This window comes from Sorex araneus, chromosome 11 (genome assembly GCF_027595985.1).
Source record: "Sorex araneus isolate mSorAra2 chromosome 11, mSorAra2.pri, whole genome shotgun sequence".
Classification (NCBI taxonomy): domain Eukaryota; kingdom Metazoa; phylum Chordata; class Mammalia; order Eulipotyphla; family Soricidae; genus Sorex; species Sorex araneus.
In genome coordinates, this window is record NC_073312.1 from 54128519 (window position 1) to 54146400 (window position 17882).

General features: G+C 35.1%; 1 protein-coding gene across 2 annotated transcripts in view; it reads left to right on the forward strand.

Moving 5' to 3' along the window:
• Positions 1–17882, forward strand: part of PRKG1 (protein kinase cGMP-dependent 1) — a 1291607-nt gene that overhangs the window by 1242596 nt on the left and 31129 nt on the right. For both annotated transcript variants that reach the window (XM_004607509.2, XM_004607508.2), the window contains exon 10: positions 13864–13960. In XM_004607509.2, coding sequence (XP_004607566.1) covers positions 13864–13960 — 97 coding nt within the window. The remainder of the gene's footprint in view (positions 1–13863; positions 13961–17882) is intronic.

Here is a 17882-nt window from a genome sequence, read left to right on the forward strand (position 1 = left end):
CTTTCAAAAGGCACATTGAACTAATTGCCAGTTAGAATGAGGCATCTGCAGTTTAACCTGCATGTTATTAAAGGCACCAATGATGTCCTTTTTGCCTCTGGAACTTAATCAGATCTTTGTCTTGCTTTCCACGGAACCACACCCTAGGGAGCTGCTACTGACCAAACCCCAGAAAACTGGGAGAAGGGTCTCTCTTGCAGGATTGGGTCACTGAGGGACTGCTTGGCAAGTCTCATTTTGCCAGTGATTCATCCTCAGAGAGGATGCCCTCAGATTTTCTGCCTCTCGAGACTTTGTTTCAGGCATTTCCAGGCTCTGGATTATGATGGTTGGTCGATGCCTGACTGTCTATTGCCTGACTGTGGCTGAGAGCATGGTGGTGTATCGTCTGTCTGTGCCCCACAATCTCAGGGAATAGTTGAAGGTAAGGATCACAAATTAAAGCAATGTGGGAAATTTGTGTTTTTCTTTCGTCCATGTGACGACTTCATAAATTTCATATTTTCTAAGACTAATACCCAGTTGAACTGAGGTATATTAAACTTCAAAAGGAAATCTTCCTTTGAATAGTCAAGATAGACTGTAGAAATCATATCTCATGATTCATCCATTGCGTTTCATCATTTTAATTCAGTCATTTGATATTACCTAACATATAGGTGGAAAAAAAACAGAATAAACTGCATTATATAGTATCAGTACAAGGAGAAAATAAAGTCTACTAAGAGTATCATAAACCACTGGTTATAATAGTTTTAAACATAGTTTGTAGTTCAATCATTGAATGGGCATTGCTTCAAAATAATATCTGGGAAAACTTTTATTTTCCATCACCATAATTTAGAATATATTTATTGAAATGGAATATGAATTAAGAACTTCAATATTAGGAAAAGGAATAAAATATGAACTCTGTAGCATGTTTGGATATGCATATAATGTTAACTTTCTATAGTCACTTTCCATGTGTCTCTAGTGTATTTAGCAGGCAATTCAACTACTTAGATCCTAGCTAAGGGAAAAAAGCACCAAAGAAACAAAAAAAGAACAGCTGAAAATCCATGCCAAAGAAATCAGGCAATTTGTATCAACAAGGAACAATGCCTATTGTGCAGTAAATAGAGCATAAAAGACAACAGTCATTTTTATTATTGTTGTTGATTATATAGTTCATTTTTTACATCTATTATCATATTTATTATATCTCAATGGACTTAGTTTGGTTAGCCTACCCCATCAATGCAGTTAAAGAAAACTGAGATGCAGAGGAATCAACTTGTTTCTTTAAGCACACATGACCAATGAATAATACAGCTGGTATATGTTCAAAGTAATCTTGCTCCAGAGATTACATGTACACTATTGTATAGTATTACTTTCTTGGTGCTGACTGGTTGAATGATGTTAGAAGGCATAGTTCCTGGTAGTGTGACTTTATAACTCACAGAAAACAAGTGGATCTTATTTTCATATAATTAGAAGTCTCATACAATCTTTGGTTATACCAGGAGGTAATACTCAAACATTAACTATTAACAAGTTTACTCTAGAAGTATTGGGGTCAACTTACATGTAAATAATAGCACACATCACTTATTTAAAAATGATGACCTGTGTTCATCTTCTGAAGGCTACATTATGTTCAAAACTTATGCTTAAAATTATTTAGAAGAAGATAATCCATTCTAGAAATAGTGGTTGCCTGAGATGTTTTTCAATAGGGTGAGACAAATTTATGTGGAAATTAGGCAGAATAAACTTCAGTGATCTGGGAAATATGCTTCTCCATGGGAAACCCCAGTTTTTGAGGATGCTATATTATTTGGGATGTTACTAGAATAACATCTTTCAAAAACCCTGGATCTATAAAGTATCCCTTCTAGCGTACTTTTAGTAAAAGTAATGGCTGGAGATTTTTTTGTTCTTCAACAGTTTTTTTTTAAGTATGCTCAGCAGCAAATATGACATATTACACACACACAAAAAGCTTTCTGTCCAAAATGATTAGCAGTATACTAGATTATTACACTGAAGAAAGGACAGACAGTATTTTTTACAAGAAGTGGAATTATACTTACTACTATCTCTAGGCAAGCAAGACCTGAATTTATAATGGTGTGTCCAGACACCTAAGAAATAGCAATATTTTTGTAATTTTCTTAAAAAAATCTAATTAACCATGATGTTTTTGAAACTATTTTCATCATTGTCTCATAATAGTAGATATAGAGAGTGAGTCTTTTTTTTCAGATTCATATACATAATGGAAAACTTGTTCAAGTCAACTTAAGTTTTTAGTGAGCTTATCTTTTGGTCTGGGTTGTTGCTCTAAATTCTGCAAAGAGCACTCTATATCCTCTTGACATTTGGGAATAAAGGCTTAAAAGAACCTGATTTTTGAAACACTATTAGAGCAGTAGTGGAAATCTATTTGCTTTTTAAAAGAGAGAACTTCACAGACAAATGATTTACAATGTACTCTTTTCTATTAAATTTCCTAAATGTATCATTATAATAGCCTAATTGCACTACTACTGAAATATCCTTTGAATTTCAGTGAAAATTGGGTAGCCAGTGCTCCAAAAAGATTTCTTGGCTCATAGTTTATATATTTATGTTGAAATGTGCATGCTATCTATTTTCCCATGCTTAATCAAACACCACAGATACTACAGAAATAAAGGAAGTGTTTTCAACCCTGAGGGAGAGACCACCCTCTCTGCATTCCCCTTGTAGTTTACTTTATCTACAAATTCCTATCCTGATTTGGAAATAATAAAGATTTCTCTCCATTTTCTGAAGTTCTGTTATGTCTATAAGGTTACCAGAGTCATAAATAGACTGAGAGCATAATCATATTCTGTTGTTCTCTTGAAACATAACCCTCTAGCACCCAAATTCGAAATTCTGGTAAGGAGAAGCAAGAAGTCAAGACACTGACCATCATGAAGTTTTCTATTGTCAAGAGAGTTTCAAAATGAAATTAATCAACCAAGGCTATGGGAATCAGTAGTTGTTAACTCCAGAGAGAAATTTAATAACTTTGGATGAAGGAAAGGTGGAAAGGTGAGGGTGGGAGGTGTCACAAAAAAAATCAAGAATGGGATATAGTAATAATATCAGTGATAACCCTGGAAATGGCTGACAAAAAGCATAATGTGAAAAAGTATATTCAATACTTGATGAGTCATTTGAAGAATAGTGACAGTAGGTCTGAATACACTCTCCAAATTTCTTTTCATTGTTATATATTACTAATTTAAAAATGAAGTGATTTGGTGCTTTTTGATAAGATATCGAGAATATACAGCTAGGAGTTTTACCAAATAGTAAGATAAATCAAATGTGCCTGGCAAGCTACCCGTGGCGTATTCAATATGCCAAAAACAGTAACAAGTCTCACAATGGAGATGTTACTGGTACCCGCTCGAGCAAATCGATGAGCAACGGGATGACAGTGATAGACACAAATAGTTGCAACTTATTATGAAAAGATTTCATTTAATATTATAACAATAAAATTATTTCAGTATGTAATTCATTATTGAGTATTCCTCCTTAAAAACCAGTATGAAAAGCACAGAAAAGTTAATCATATGTACTGACCTAAAAGTGAAGGTTTTTTAAGTGTTTAGCACTATACATTTGAACCAGTGGTACAGCTAAAGTAAAACATGATTACAAATCAAATTACAAATTAAATTTCATGAAAAGTGAGGCATGTACTAGAAGCAATAATAATTATATAACTTAGGAAACAGAGAGATAGTACAACAGGTAGGATATTTGTCTTGCATGCAGCTGACCTGGGTTTGATGCTGGCATCCCATATGGTCTCCTGAGCCTACCAGGAGTCATTCTAGAGTTTAAAGCCACGAGTAACCTTTGAGTATCACCAGGATCACCAGGTGTGGCCCCCAAACACATAAAAATTTGTAATAAATTTTTACACTCATACTCAGAAGTATCTGGGTATGATTCCTTTTCACCCAGTATCTCTCCTGTGATTTATATAGAAATGTATAGGAAGGCACTTCTTTCTTACAGGGTAGCTATCAGTTAATATCCTACTCTGTTCGTTTTATTGTGATTCTTTTGGATAACTGGGCAGAATTTAGCATTCAGAAAATGCAGGCCTTTGAAAGAGGAGATTTTGCAAAAGAGGGAAGACATCATTCTAAGGTTAAACTAATGACTACCACATTTTAACAGAGCTTATTATGCATTTGTCTTCTGAGTATGATCTGTGCTTAAAATTATAATGTCTCAACCTGATGATCAAGGTTCATTTCACTGGTGATGTCATACAAGTAGTGATCATACTCGATATGGTATGATGCAGTGGAATTTTAGCTCTCTGGTTTTCCCACTTTTCAAAATACATAAACTCATATAATACAAAATACATACTGAGGGGGGTAAAAACACAGAATCCAAATGAATCCAGCCTATAAAATACTGGACGTGTACTTCTCAGAGCTATCAAACTCAGTTCGAAACAAGTCAGATCTGATGTTGACATTGTCATAGCCTGAGACGCTTCTCCCAAGAACACATTTTCCTGAGATACCTGCACACTGTGTAATGAATAATTCACAAACACAGTAACAGCTTTTAAATACAAGCCAGACATTCTGAACTGCATCTTGGGATTGAATAAACTTCTGGCCTAATGCAGTCTATAGTGAAATGCATTTGGAAATATTAGATATTTCAGAAATATCTAACTAGGGTTCTCCTGCCCACCTCTTTTGTTGCCTAGTGGAGTATAGGACTCTGGTATTATTTCCCGAAATAAGAGCTTTCAGGAGTTAAGATTGTACAGTAGGATGAGCAAAAGAACCACAGAGGAACAAAGGAAAATTGTGGGTACCAGTGCTATCTGAAAAAAATAGAATATCTCTCATGTACTTGGAAAGCCATAAAGGTCAAGCTGCAAGTCAGCTTCAATGGCATTTAGTGAAGAACATTTATTTTACAGAAAAGTCTTAGGTTCTTCTGAGTCACTTTCCTAATCTCTTTAGGAGATTCCTGAGCATTGAGAAGGAGTTTTGTAGTTTCACTATCTTCCTGTTAAACACTGCATTTTACTGTGTACAATGTGTAAAATTCTTTGAACTGCTGAATTTAACCGAGTCTCTGAAGTTTATACAGAATAATTCAGAGATAGAGTATAGAGGACCACAGCAAATGTTCTGGGTCCAGAAATAAAATCCCTCATGTTCATTTAGATTAAGATCATAATTAAGACTAAATTTAAGGTTTAATTAGAATTAAGCATTCCACTATTTCTTCTAATATTTCAACCCCCATGTAAAAATTACATAAGAAATTTGGGGGAAAAAGATTTTTACATTTTAGGAGGAAAATTTAAGCTGCCCTTTGTTAGAAGTGTGGACTATGGCAAATATTTTCCTCATGGAAATTACAGTGAAAATCCTGCCATATCAATATTTTGGAGGGTGACATGTATAAGTTGAAAATGAGGGAATTTTCCCATAGGCATAAGTTTGGGGGCAATAAAGGCAAAAGGAGGGGAGATCACCGTGACGAATCTTTTTTCCTCTTTAGCCTACCCCTCCCTTGGGGTACCGGAATGATAGTTCAGAAGATAAGGCAAGTGGTCCCTTTAGCATTGAAATTCTGATGTGAGACAAGTTACTCAGATCACTAACCTATAATAGCTGTTCATTTATAAGACTATTCTGGCATAAAGTGGGTTTCTATCTACTTTATTTTAGTGTTTTAGTATATGTATGCAATTATAGATACCTTAAGTTTCTGTAACGCAAAAATAATCATTACTAAATAACAATAAAGGAGTATTCTTATTTGGGTCACTGATTATTTTAAAGAAGCAAACTTCAGTGAATAAATTACCCTTAGTTCTTTTTATGTTCCTTTAGTTTCCTCTAGTTTAAGAAATATCCATCTCAAACTGTATCAAAACTAAATAATTAAAGATGGCTATGAGTCAGTAGTTTTCAAGCCAACAGTGAGTAGCACAGCTTCAATAATCTCTTACAAGTTCTTCTGTGATGATTGATGCTGAAAAGATTTTTTACAAATTCAGTGTACTTTTTGGGGGGACTCTTTCATTTAACTGAAACTCACCCATATCATATCATAAAAAATAAGAATTATGTAGCTACAGAAGTCATATATTTTATGTATCATCAGCATCAGCATCATCCCGTTGATCATTGAATTTCTTGAGCAGTCTCAGTAACATCTCCATTCATCCAAACCCTAAGATTTCAAAAGCCTCTCTCTACTTGTCCTTCCAAGCATGCCGTACTGGAGGCGATGCCAAAACCAGTAACAAGCTGGGTCTCATTCCTCTGACCCTGAAAGAGCCTCCAGTACGGCATCCTTTATGTACAATTACTCAAATATACCATGTAGTTTTTACAGTTGTCTTCATCTCTTTAAATATCAGATTATAAAATCCTTAAAGACAGAATCAGATGGCAAAAAAATATTGTAGATCTGAGGACTTCATCTTAGTTCCTTGAGCAACATTGAGCAACACATATATTAAATGGAATTAGTTCTTTATGTTTAAAAAATACAGAGGTTGAATCAATACCTTTAGGAACTCAACCAAATTTTGAACTATGGTAATTTTTTAATACTTTGAGATAAAAGAACCTCTAAAATCGCATGATTCTCTACTTCACTTAAATACATTTTTGTGTATATTTACAGAAGTATAAGTATGCTATGTATATAAATATGCTATTGATGTAAAATGTGCTCAGGGTTTTTATTGATATTTAATTACTGAAACCATTCAGTTATCAACAACTGGACTACCCAGTTGCAAAATAGAAATGAAAATATTTTTATCCTATTACCTCAGAGAATCAGGGAGGATAAGTTCAGAGAATTTCAAAGTCCTTAGAGGAATGGTGCTTTCAAATGCAGAGTATTTGCATTATTAGCTTTCTTATCATACAGAAGATAGGAATAATATCATTTTCCCCCCTCTGTCTTCCTATTTCTATTGGCTGTATCTCATCAAGGAATTGTATTTGAAAATAAGTTCAACTGTCTCATGAATGGAGTTCCTAAAAAAAAAAAAAAAAAAAAAAAAAAGGTAATGTTCCTGAAAGCCTGTTTGGGAAATAGAGGGATCAAACCAATGTTCTCTCAAGCTCCCTCAAGGAAAGAATGCATGCTCTAGAGAAATTAACATAATGAAATACTTTATGTTTAGTTTCAGACTTTCTTTTTCTTCAAGTTATTACCTAATGCTAATGCTTACATATAGTGATTATAAATATATAATTTTACAGTCAAATAAACTAGACATTTTGATTTTTTAGTATTTTCAAAATAGGATTTTTTTAAGATAATTTAAAAAATGTATAGTAAGGTTGAAAAATGATACAGACGTCAAGCTTTTTGCATCCATTCATCCAGCACCACATATGATCTTCCAAATCTATCAGAAGTAACCTGTGAGGACTGCCAGGTGTGGTCCAAAACAACAACAAACAGTAATGAGGACTTTGTAAAATGCTTATTTGAAAAGCAAGCATGATTCTTCTAACAGGAAATGATTCCCTGTAAAAATTTTGAACTACACAATGATCCCCTCTTTCTTTAGTAATGGAGTTTTAAAAAATCTGCATTTGAAGTCCACTGGTGTGCCTTTTTAAAAATATTGGGGCCCCTTTTAGCTCAGCCCACCAGCCCATGCAGTACCACAGATTAATCCCAGGCCCTCAGGTACCATAAGCATGTTCCCTACTAGAGCTTTCACCCTAGCCCAGGAGAATTTTCTAAATAACTTGCACATGTTTATTAGTTTTAGGATTACATTCTACCCACACTACTCAGACTTTTAACAAAACAATGAAATTTATAGGAGATGATGAGTAACAGGACCACAAATTTTTATAAAAAAACACTTTTCAATTTAGTGACAGTTTAACTTCAAATATTTTGAAACTCAGGGACTTAATGACCTGCAAACACTGTTTTCATGTACACAAAGTTAAAATCACATAGTTTGGCATTAGTCCCTGCAGTTCAACCCTAATTTACATATTTGTTGAATATGCAAATAAATATTATTGCTACAATCCTCAGTTGTACTCTATATAGATACTATTTTATTGACTTGATGTATATTACAAACCTAAAAATTACTCAGTAAAACAGGTTTTATTAAATCAGAAAACATAGTACCAGAGAAATAGTACAGCAGGTAAGTCACTTGCCTAGCACATAGCCAAACCCAGTTCAATCCTTGGCACCACATTTGGTCCCCTGAAAATTGCCAGGAACAATCCCTCAGCATTACTGTGACATCCCCCTAAAAAATTAAGAAGTCAAACTATAGTATTGAATAAAATCTTGTGTTCCAAGTCCTGAGTAGATATCCAGTAATATTTCTTGGCTAGTTGTGCGTATTTTCTAATTAAGGCTAACTTCTTGAAAATTTTTATACTTTAACTATTTCTGTAGATATTTATACTAAAAATTCTAATGTTGTAATGGTCACATAAAAAATAAACTAGTATTTCTAGACATTTAAGTTTGCTAGTATTCTGACTTGGACTGGTGAAGTAGCACAGTGGGTAGGGCGTTTGCTTTACACACGGCCGACCCAGGTTTGATTCCTCGGTCCCTCTTAGAGAGCCCAGCAAGCTACCGAGAGTATCCCACCTGCACGGCAGAGCCTGGCAAGCTACCCATGGCATATTTAAAATGCCAAAAACAGTAACAACAAGTCTCACAATGGAGACATTACTGGTGCCTGTTTTAGCAAGTTGATAAACAGCGGGATGACAGTGCTACATGCTACAGTGCTATGATGTGTGAGTCACATATCCCACTATCTTCATTTCAGAAATATGTTAGATGAGGCTTAAAATATTTAACCAAATGACAGCATGAGTATTTTGTATGGCCTGAATCCAGAAAGTGATTTGGGATGACAGTGCTACAGTGTGGTGCTATAGTATTCTGACTTAAGCTATCTACAAAATTCATACTTCTTGCTTATATGTTTGCTAGTACTCCTAGAAAAGTCTAAATACTGTGGAAATAACAGCTTGAAAATACAAACGCAGAGCTAGGACTCCAAGTCACAGGTTTTTGTCAGTCTGAGTCTGCTAGATATTTTCATATTTTTAAGAACAGAATAGCCATTGCCTCATTGAATTTTCTTACCTATTAGTAAGGTATGGAATAAGAAAGTCATTGATGATGCTTTATATAAATGTATATGTTTCTTGAAACACTTGTTAAATTCAGCATGAAGTAAAAGTACACCTGAGGCCAGGTAAAAGGATATAAACCTGTAGCAGTATGTTGTGCATTAGGAGATTCTGAGACTTTGATTTTCCTTAGGTAGTTTCCTGAGAGTAGACATCAGAAATTAATTTTTATGACGGATAGAATTAAGGAAAATTGGGTTACATGAGTTTTTGTTCCTTTTGTGGTTAATTACTAGCCTGTATAATCTATCTGGCACATTAAGTTCCTTTGGATCCTTGACCTTTTGAAATACACATTATCCGCTTTGTAAAATAATTGAGCCATGTCTTTCATATCAAGGTGAAGATACATGTTAAGTCCCATTCATTTTTTAGACATAGTTTCTTTCCAATGCATTGGAAGAGATGTTTGCCTCTTACTAGTTTAATCAGTCACTAAATATAAAACCATGTCCTCATTTGAAATGATGGCACTGATTCACAGATTTATGGCAATGAAAGAGAATGTGAATATTGTGGTGAATAATAAAAGATGTCAGATTTTGGCCTTTTAGGTTTTGGAAGTTTATAATTTTAGAAGCACTGCAGCACTGTCTTCCCATTTTTCACCAATTTGCTCGAGCGGGTACCAGTAATGTCTCCATTGTGAGACTTGTTTTTGGCATATCAAATATGCCACAAGTAGCTTGCCAGGCTCTGCCATGCGGGAGGAATACTCTTGTTAGTTTGCCGGTCTCTCTGAGAGGGATGGAGAAATCAAATCCAGGTAGGCCGCGTGCAAGGTAAATGCCCTACTCACTGTGCTATTGCTCCAGTCCACAATTTTAGAAGAGATTGAAAATTTAAGAAGACTTATTATACGATTCCTAGGAAATCATATATAGTATTATGCAGTCATGAAGATATAGAGTGAGGAGTTGAAATTTTTTCCAGGTCTCTTGTCTATTTCTAAAATATACACACAGATATATATATAAATATATATATGTATATACACGCATATATATAAAATGAGGATACCAAGATACATACAAACATATACATACATATACATATAGATGTATGTATGTATCTTGGTATCCTCATATTTTTATATCTTTTGCTTTATAACACATTATTGTTGTTTTTCAAAATTACCTTAGTGTGTAAGGGAGAATGAAAGAGGAAGTAAAAATCTTGACAACTTTGCTATTTTAAAGTTTTTGAGAGAAACTGAGTATTCACAATTGAAAGACTATCCTGTATATTTAGTAATTGTGCTTCTTATCACTCTCATCCAGATGACTCTTAGGCTAGTTCTGTTGTTTTGGAAATATCTTTTTTGTCTCCAAGTAAATCGTAAATTTACCTCTTTGTTATTTTTACAGTGTTAATTATTTAGGAATCTGTGAGCCCCTTTAAATTAAAAGTAGAACTAATATATAAATATTTCTATTTTCCTGAGAGTCAAGACAAGAATTCATTGCTTTAATCCCATATGAAGTCATCGTCATCATCATCATCACCATCATCATCATCATCTTCTATATAATCAGTCTCTCAAAACAAATTAAGGTCCATTAGAAATATACTTTATAATCCTTGCTAGATTTTAAGAAGCCAAATATTAGGTAATTATTACTGATGACTATTTCCCCTTGCACCTGTGCTAAATTTATGTCTTATAAAGAATTACATTAATGAGTTTGAAAAATTCTCTAAAACAGGGCCTACCAATTCCTTGGATTCAGTGCCAGAGAGTAGCTAAAAAGTTGGATTACATATGTACTTTCTTCAGAAAGAATATTTTTTAATGAAACATTATTATTCTACTTAATTTCTTAGTTTATTCCTCAATCAAGCTTGTGGCAGCTAAAGAAAGTGAAACAGACTTGATAAATTGTAATGAATTGGATAGTAACTCTAAGCAAAGAAAGTCAAGAGGGTTTTCTCTGTAGAAGTATAGACACACACCAAAAAAACTATAGCTTTTAAATTCAGTATCTTTTTTAGTAATTTGCTGTGGTTAAGCCATACTAGCCATTAGACACTATTGTTCATTTCTTTTTTTTTTTTTTTTTTTTGCTTTTTGGGTCACACCCTGCGATGCACAGGGGTTACTCCTGGTTCTACACTCAGGAATTACTCCTGGCGGTGCTCAGGAGACCATATGGGATGCTGGGAATCGAACCCGGGTCGGCCGCATGCAAGGCAAACGCCCTACCCGCTGTGCTATCACTCCAGCCCCACTATTGTTCATTTCTATGGGTTGAGTTGCAGAAATCAAGATCAACTTATATGAGGTTCCAGCATTCTTGGCCTGAATGCATCAACTTCCATTTTCCTTGGGCAGCTACTGATTTCCCTAGTCCATTTCAGTTCACTGTATAATTCTTATGTGGTTTCTATAATCTCCTCAGTATTTCAGAAAGTTTAGATTATGGCCTTCATTCTTCACTGTGCATCAGAAACAGGATCCTTTAAATAATACAGATTTCAAGATACAACCTCCAGTCAAGTGGTCTTTTAAAGATGCACTGAGAGTTCTGATATGCAACAAAATATTAAATATTTTTTAATGAATTTGTGGGCATCTTCTAGAGCTATAAATAATAACATAAAACTTAAATATATAAAATGACATCAAAGTTGTCTGAAAGGGTTTTTCTTCTTTAACCCCAAGATTTCTACATCCAGAAAATAGGGGAGTGGAGGAGTATTGATGAGGAACTCCAAAAACCAGTGTACAGGGGACCAAAGTACTACTCCTGGTGGTTCTTAGCTGGTTATGAAAGGTATTCAACTCAATGGTTGGACCTACAGGTACTCTGGTATACCATGTAGTACTTGGGAGAAACTTTGGGCCTCCAAATGTCAAGTACACATGTAGTATTTTGAGCTACCTAACCAGCTTTCCATAGGACAGACATAGACAGAGGATATTCGGTATTTGGCTCTCTACAGCAGTGTTTAAACTCTGTCTCACCATGACCCCCTTTCATCATGTTCCATGCCTGTGTCTCCCCTTTCTCCCTCTATACTACCTGTTGACTCCCTTGGATATCACTAGGGCCCATCAGGCACCCTGTTGAGAAACACGGGTCTGCACCACCAGGAAATGCTTAAACACATACAGACTGTCACAGGATCTGTGCCAAACAAAGATCCTTTTAAAGCACCTGTTGGAATACCCGCCCCCCCTCCCCTCACAGACCCTTTAAATGGGAAGGAATATAATTTTCCCAAAATAGTGAGCCAGTTGGAATTTGAGAAATGAACATTTGCTACTTAAGTTTCATTCTGGTAACTATCTCCTGAATTACAAAACTGGTCTCTATGTAGTTAATGATGGAAGTATACAAATGACTTTTACTGGCAGCCTTGTTTACAAGAGGGAATCGATTTCACCTAGTTGGTATGATAAACAATATATTATGCCTCTCATGAGTTTCTCAAGAGTTGGTATGTTCAGTACTGAAGCTGTAGTTGTCACTGGGAGAATGTTGAAAGTTGACCGAGAAAGATGTTTTGACAGGTCTCCCAAAATAGGAAATTTAAAACAGTGTTTGGTTATCATGGAAAAGTCAAAATTTTGAATCACTTTATGCCAAAATTGCCTATAGATGATTCTACATAAAAACTGACTTCAACTTGAATCTCGTTGTCCTAAGTCTATGCAGGGATGTCTGTGTATAGTAAAGTATGGAATTAGGTTCCTGCAAACTGAAGGTCATGGGCTATGCAACGCTATTCAAATACTTTGTTTTGGGGACAGCTGAATTACTCCCTGAACTGACTTGCAGTGTGTGGGAAGATCATCCCTGGTGCCTTCCTGCCCTTTCTAAAAATAGTAGGGCCTTTAGCTAGAAGGTATTTTTAAACACTCATATTCACTTGTCTCATCAGGATAAGTTTATTTTGGGCACGTACATGTGTGCATAGTTAGATTTTTGGATTCTAGTCCATGCTTCTTCATGTCACTCATATAAGGAACTTGCTAACGCAAAGACACAGAGCTTACTGGCTGAAAGTTAGTGAAAAAACACAAATGAAAGGAAGTTACTTTAAGAATGTGGATATGCTTCTGAAATCATCCATTTCAGACATTTGCCCATCAGTCCTCAGCTTTTCGGATCTGTTTTCGTAACACCTGGCTGTGATTTCGCTCCAGAGACCTCAATGATCTTGCCACTTTTAAAATAAATATTCATAGGAGCCACTGCCAGCCTTTGGATAAGGGAAACTAATGAGAAACTGCCATCAAAACCTTGAACGGCAAACACAAAACCAAGAAAAACCAAAAAATCCAAAACAAAACCTAAAGAGAAGCCAAATAGTCCATGCTCACAAGAAGACTCGTAGAAAAGCCAGCAAGATGTAACTGATTTGATAACTGCATTTCTAAGTCACAGGAGTGGCATGCACTGGGTACTTTGCATTTTTCCTCCTTTGGAAACCAAGTGCAAATCTGTTATTCTGCACGATTGGGACCAAAAAAAAAGTTATGAGTGTGAGCAAACACAGACTCTAAAAGCAAGATGGAATTTAAGCAGGTAATTCCTGTTCCGCAGTCATGTCATTCTGGTACAGTTGCACTTGGTACTCGTGTGTGCGCATCTAAGAAATTTCCATTTTTTCACATCAAAAAATCCAGATATGAAGCTGAAGCTGCTTTCTTCGCCAACTTGAAGCTGTCTGATTTTAACATCATTGACACCCTTGGAGTCGGAGGTTTTGGCCGAGTAGAGCTGGTAGGTGATTGTTCTTTAAATGCTTTTGAAAGATTTTTTTATGTTCTGTATCAATTTTATTTCTAGAATTCAGTTTCTTCATAAAGTTTGCTCTTTCTCAGTCATTACTAGATTCATTTGTGTCTATATATATATGTGTGTGTGTATATATATATATATATATATATGTATGTATTTCTTCCTTTACCCTGGTTTTCAACAGTTAAATTGGGCTGTACTATGTGGCCAGTGAAACCAAAGTAAATGCCAAATTATATTTTAGAAAACCTCATCATATGAAATAAAAGATAAACATTTCACTTAATGGGAAGTCATAAAACACCTCTTGCCCAGCTAATTTTCTGTACTCTAGCTGTTGGGTGCAATTTAAATATACCTGGAAAGGGTAAAGGAAGAAATACATATATGTGTATATTATGATATATGTCACTAGATATATACTTATTCTTATCACTTCCTTAAAAGTTCAGTAAATTGTGTTGTTAATTCTGTAATAGTGTAAGAATCTATTTAAATTTTAATGCAACTGACTTGAATACTATACCTAGTTTATTGCACACACTTTGTACACATACAACTTAATTGGCGAAGATGATGAAAAATTTGTCACACAAGTTTATTAATTTAACACATTGCATGATTGTGCCTTTAAAAAATTAAAACATAGTTTTAAAATCTGTATGTCAAACTAAGGCACTAACAGTGCAATGAGAATTAGAAAAATCATATATTCTGTTACAGTTACTGCATTGCCAGAGTATGTAGATATAAATCCTATTTGAGAATTCAGATTAATTTCCACCTTACAGAGGAGTCCCTGGAATGAGTACAGTATGTTAGGAACTCCAAAGACTGTGTACAGTGCATAGTTACTGTTGCCATCCCAGAACAGGAGAATCCCCTTCCAGAAAAGTACGTTGACCCTGAGTTACTTTAAGATGTGTCCATTTGTGTGTGATGCAGTGAGAATTTCTGACTTTGACAGGAAAATATTACTTATTTAACAAGATGGTTCTAGTGTATTTCATTGCATTGTTTCCCTTAAAACTAATTGGAGTTGCTACAGTAATACTATTTTTTTACTTGGACAGTATGTCAGAATGTGCCTCTGAGGGTCTGAGTACTTTAACTTACAGGAATAAAAATCAATTCAGGGTTTATAAAAGCTTCTTGATTTTCTTTTCTTTTTTGAAGTGAAACATATTTTATTTGGAGGTTTTTTAAGGGAAGAAGGAAAGTGGAAGAGAAAGGAGAGTAACTTGCTCAGGAGAGAACCCAGGCTTCTCCAAGGGAGGAGAAAGCCCTAAATACATTCCAGCATTTAGACAGATAGGAAAGCATGAAAGTACACAACTCAAGAGGGGAAATGGGGGCGACACATGTGCTTGGCCACCTGGACGCAAGCAGCATATGGGCTCAGGCAGCATATGCACTGCTTCTTGATTTTCTAAATCCTGACAATTCACTGCTGACTTTTTCTTTTCTTCTGGGAAGTGTGTGTGGTGGGGAGTGGCAGGCTTGGTGCTATATCACACCAAGCCACATCACATGAGCAGTTACGCCGTGAGTGTCACAGCAGAGTTAACCATGATAGGTTCATTGTCTGTCTCTAATCTGTTCTGGGAATGAAGCTCTATAAAGGACAGAATTCCCTAGATACTGATTTTGTGACTGTTACAATTTCTTAAATATATATATAAATATAGATATAAATATATATATATATATATATATATAAAGCATTTGCGCCGTGCAATGTCTAGTGCTACATTTTACTTAACAAAAATCAACACTGCGTTAAAAATTCCCACGGGAATGAGAACTTCAGATTGGGAAACTTTATCTGTCATATATGTATAAAATATTGAGAATTTAAATTAATGTGAAGTAAACCAACTAAATGTCACATTAGTGGCATAAAACTTAGGGAAAACTCCAATATTTTTAAAATGAGTGACACTAGGAACAAAATTAGCAAGATTTCAGTGTGGGCATATATAAACAGACAAACCAGGGCCAGAGATACAGTACAGAGGTTAAGGTGCTTACCTGGTTCAGTTCAATCCCAGAACTACATGGTCCTCTGAGCACATAACATGGAGTAACTGCAATTCACTTTCAAAATATTAAGTACAATAAAAAAAACTTGGATTGAGTATAGACATATTTATATATATATTTATCTTATATAAATGAGTCTAATTTTGTTTTCTGACTATAATACTTTTTAAAATCTTCAAATATATTGATTGTTAAATTCCTAATGAGTGATTAGAAATATACAGTGCATGAGAGAATGAGGCATTTCTTTGTCTATGAAATTGAAAGATCTTGTAAAATACTACACATATCATATAAATGATTCTGTCTATATTTTGCTTTCATTGACAAAATTGAATTTGTTCAACATTTTAATAGTAATTACATGTAATATTATCACAGCATATAATAAAATGCCCTGATTTTACAGGAGACGTATTTATCCATTTTTAGAAGAGGATCTAGGTAGAATTTTGTTGTAATTGCTAAGGTTCCTACTTTATTCTGTTTTAAGAAAAATGGATGCAAGGTAAATTTATTAGTATTATAAAATACTAATTTTGAAGGGTACATAATATAGGGATTGGAGCAGTAGCACAGTGGGTAGGGCATTTGCCTTGCATGCAGCCGACCCGGGTTCAATTCCTTTGTCCCTCTCGGAGAGCCCAGCAAAATACTAAGAGTATCCTGCCTGCACGGCAGAGCCTGGCAAACTCCCCATGGAGTATTCAATATGCCAAAAACAGTAACAATAAGTCTCACAATGGGGACGTTACTGATGCCTGCTTGAGCAAATGGATGAGCAACGGGGTGACATCTATGTATATACATTCTAATTCCAAGTGTATGACCCTACCATTTTAGAAGTAATATTGATCAGGCCATTAAATTTAACACCATTGTAACTTATAAAAAACTGTCACTGTCATCCCATTGCTCATCAATTTGCTCGAGTGGGCATCAGTAATGTCTCCAAGTGAGTCTTGTTGTTACTATTTTTGGCATATTGAATATCCCATGAGGAGCTTGCCAGGCTCTGCCATGCAGGCGTGATACTCTTGGTAGCTTGCCAAGCTCTCCAAGAGGGGCGGAGGAATTGAACCCGGGTAGGCCAAGTGCAAGGCAAACTCCTTACCCACTGTGCTATCGCTTCAGCCCATAACATAAACTACAATTAAAAATATTTACCAGGTAACTTATACAAGATTACAAGATTATAATGTAGACCTATAATCTGGGTATGAAGAATTAAATTATGTTTTTTAATCCCATTTCCTCTTAGAGCTAAATTAGAATCATCATTTTCTCATTTGATATGGGTTATGTTTATGTTATAGGCTATGCCCATCAATGACTACTTAGCATTTGAAACATTTTCATCATTTCTGTCAATTTGAACAATTTTACATTCAGGGCTAGTTTCCAGCCAGGAGAATTTGTAAATTACTAGTTTTGGGAGTTGAGAACATAATTCTGACTTTAAATTTTTTCATGTACTTTTAGCATAACTGTGCTTAACTATTTTGATGATACCAGGTATATGCTGTTCTCAGCCATTATATTTGGAAAATCATTTGTATTGCTCTCCACTATTATTTGACACAATTCTTATTTTCTCCGCATGCTTTTTATTATTACATGACTTCACATTATTCAGCGCTCCCTGTTAGCAATATTTTTTCCCAAAAGTCACATTTTGTTTATAATACCATGTTAAACAAAATAACTTAGCTCTTCTCTTAGAGATTATGCATGACTTACTTTAGAGGAGCCTGGTAAAAGGCTCAAAGGAAGAGCACTTGCCTACCATGGGAAGACCTTGAATTTCCCTAAATTTAATCCCTGGAAGTGCATGGGACCCTGAGCATTGCTGTCCTGCACT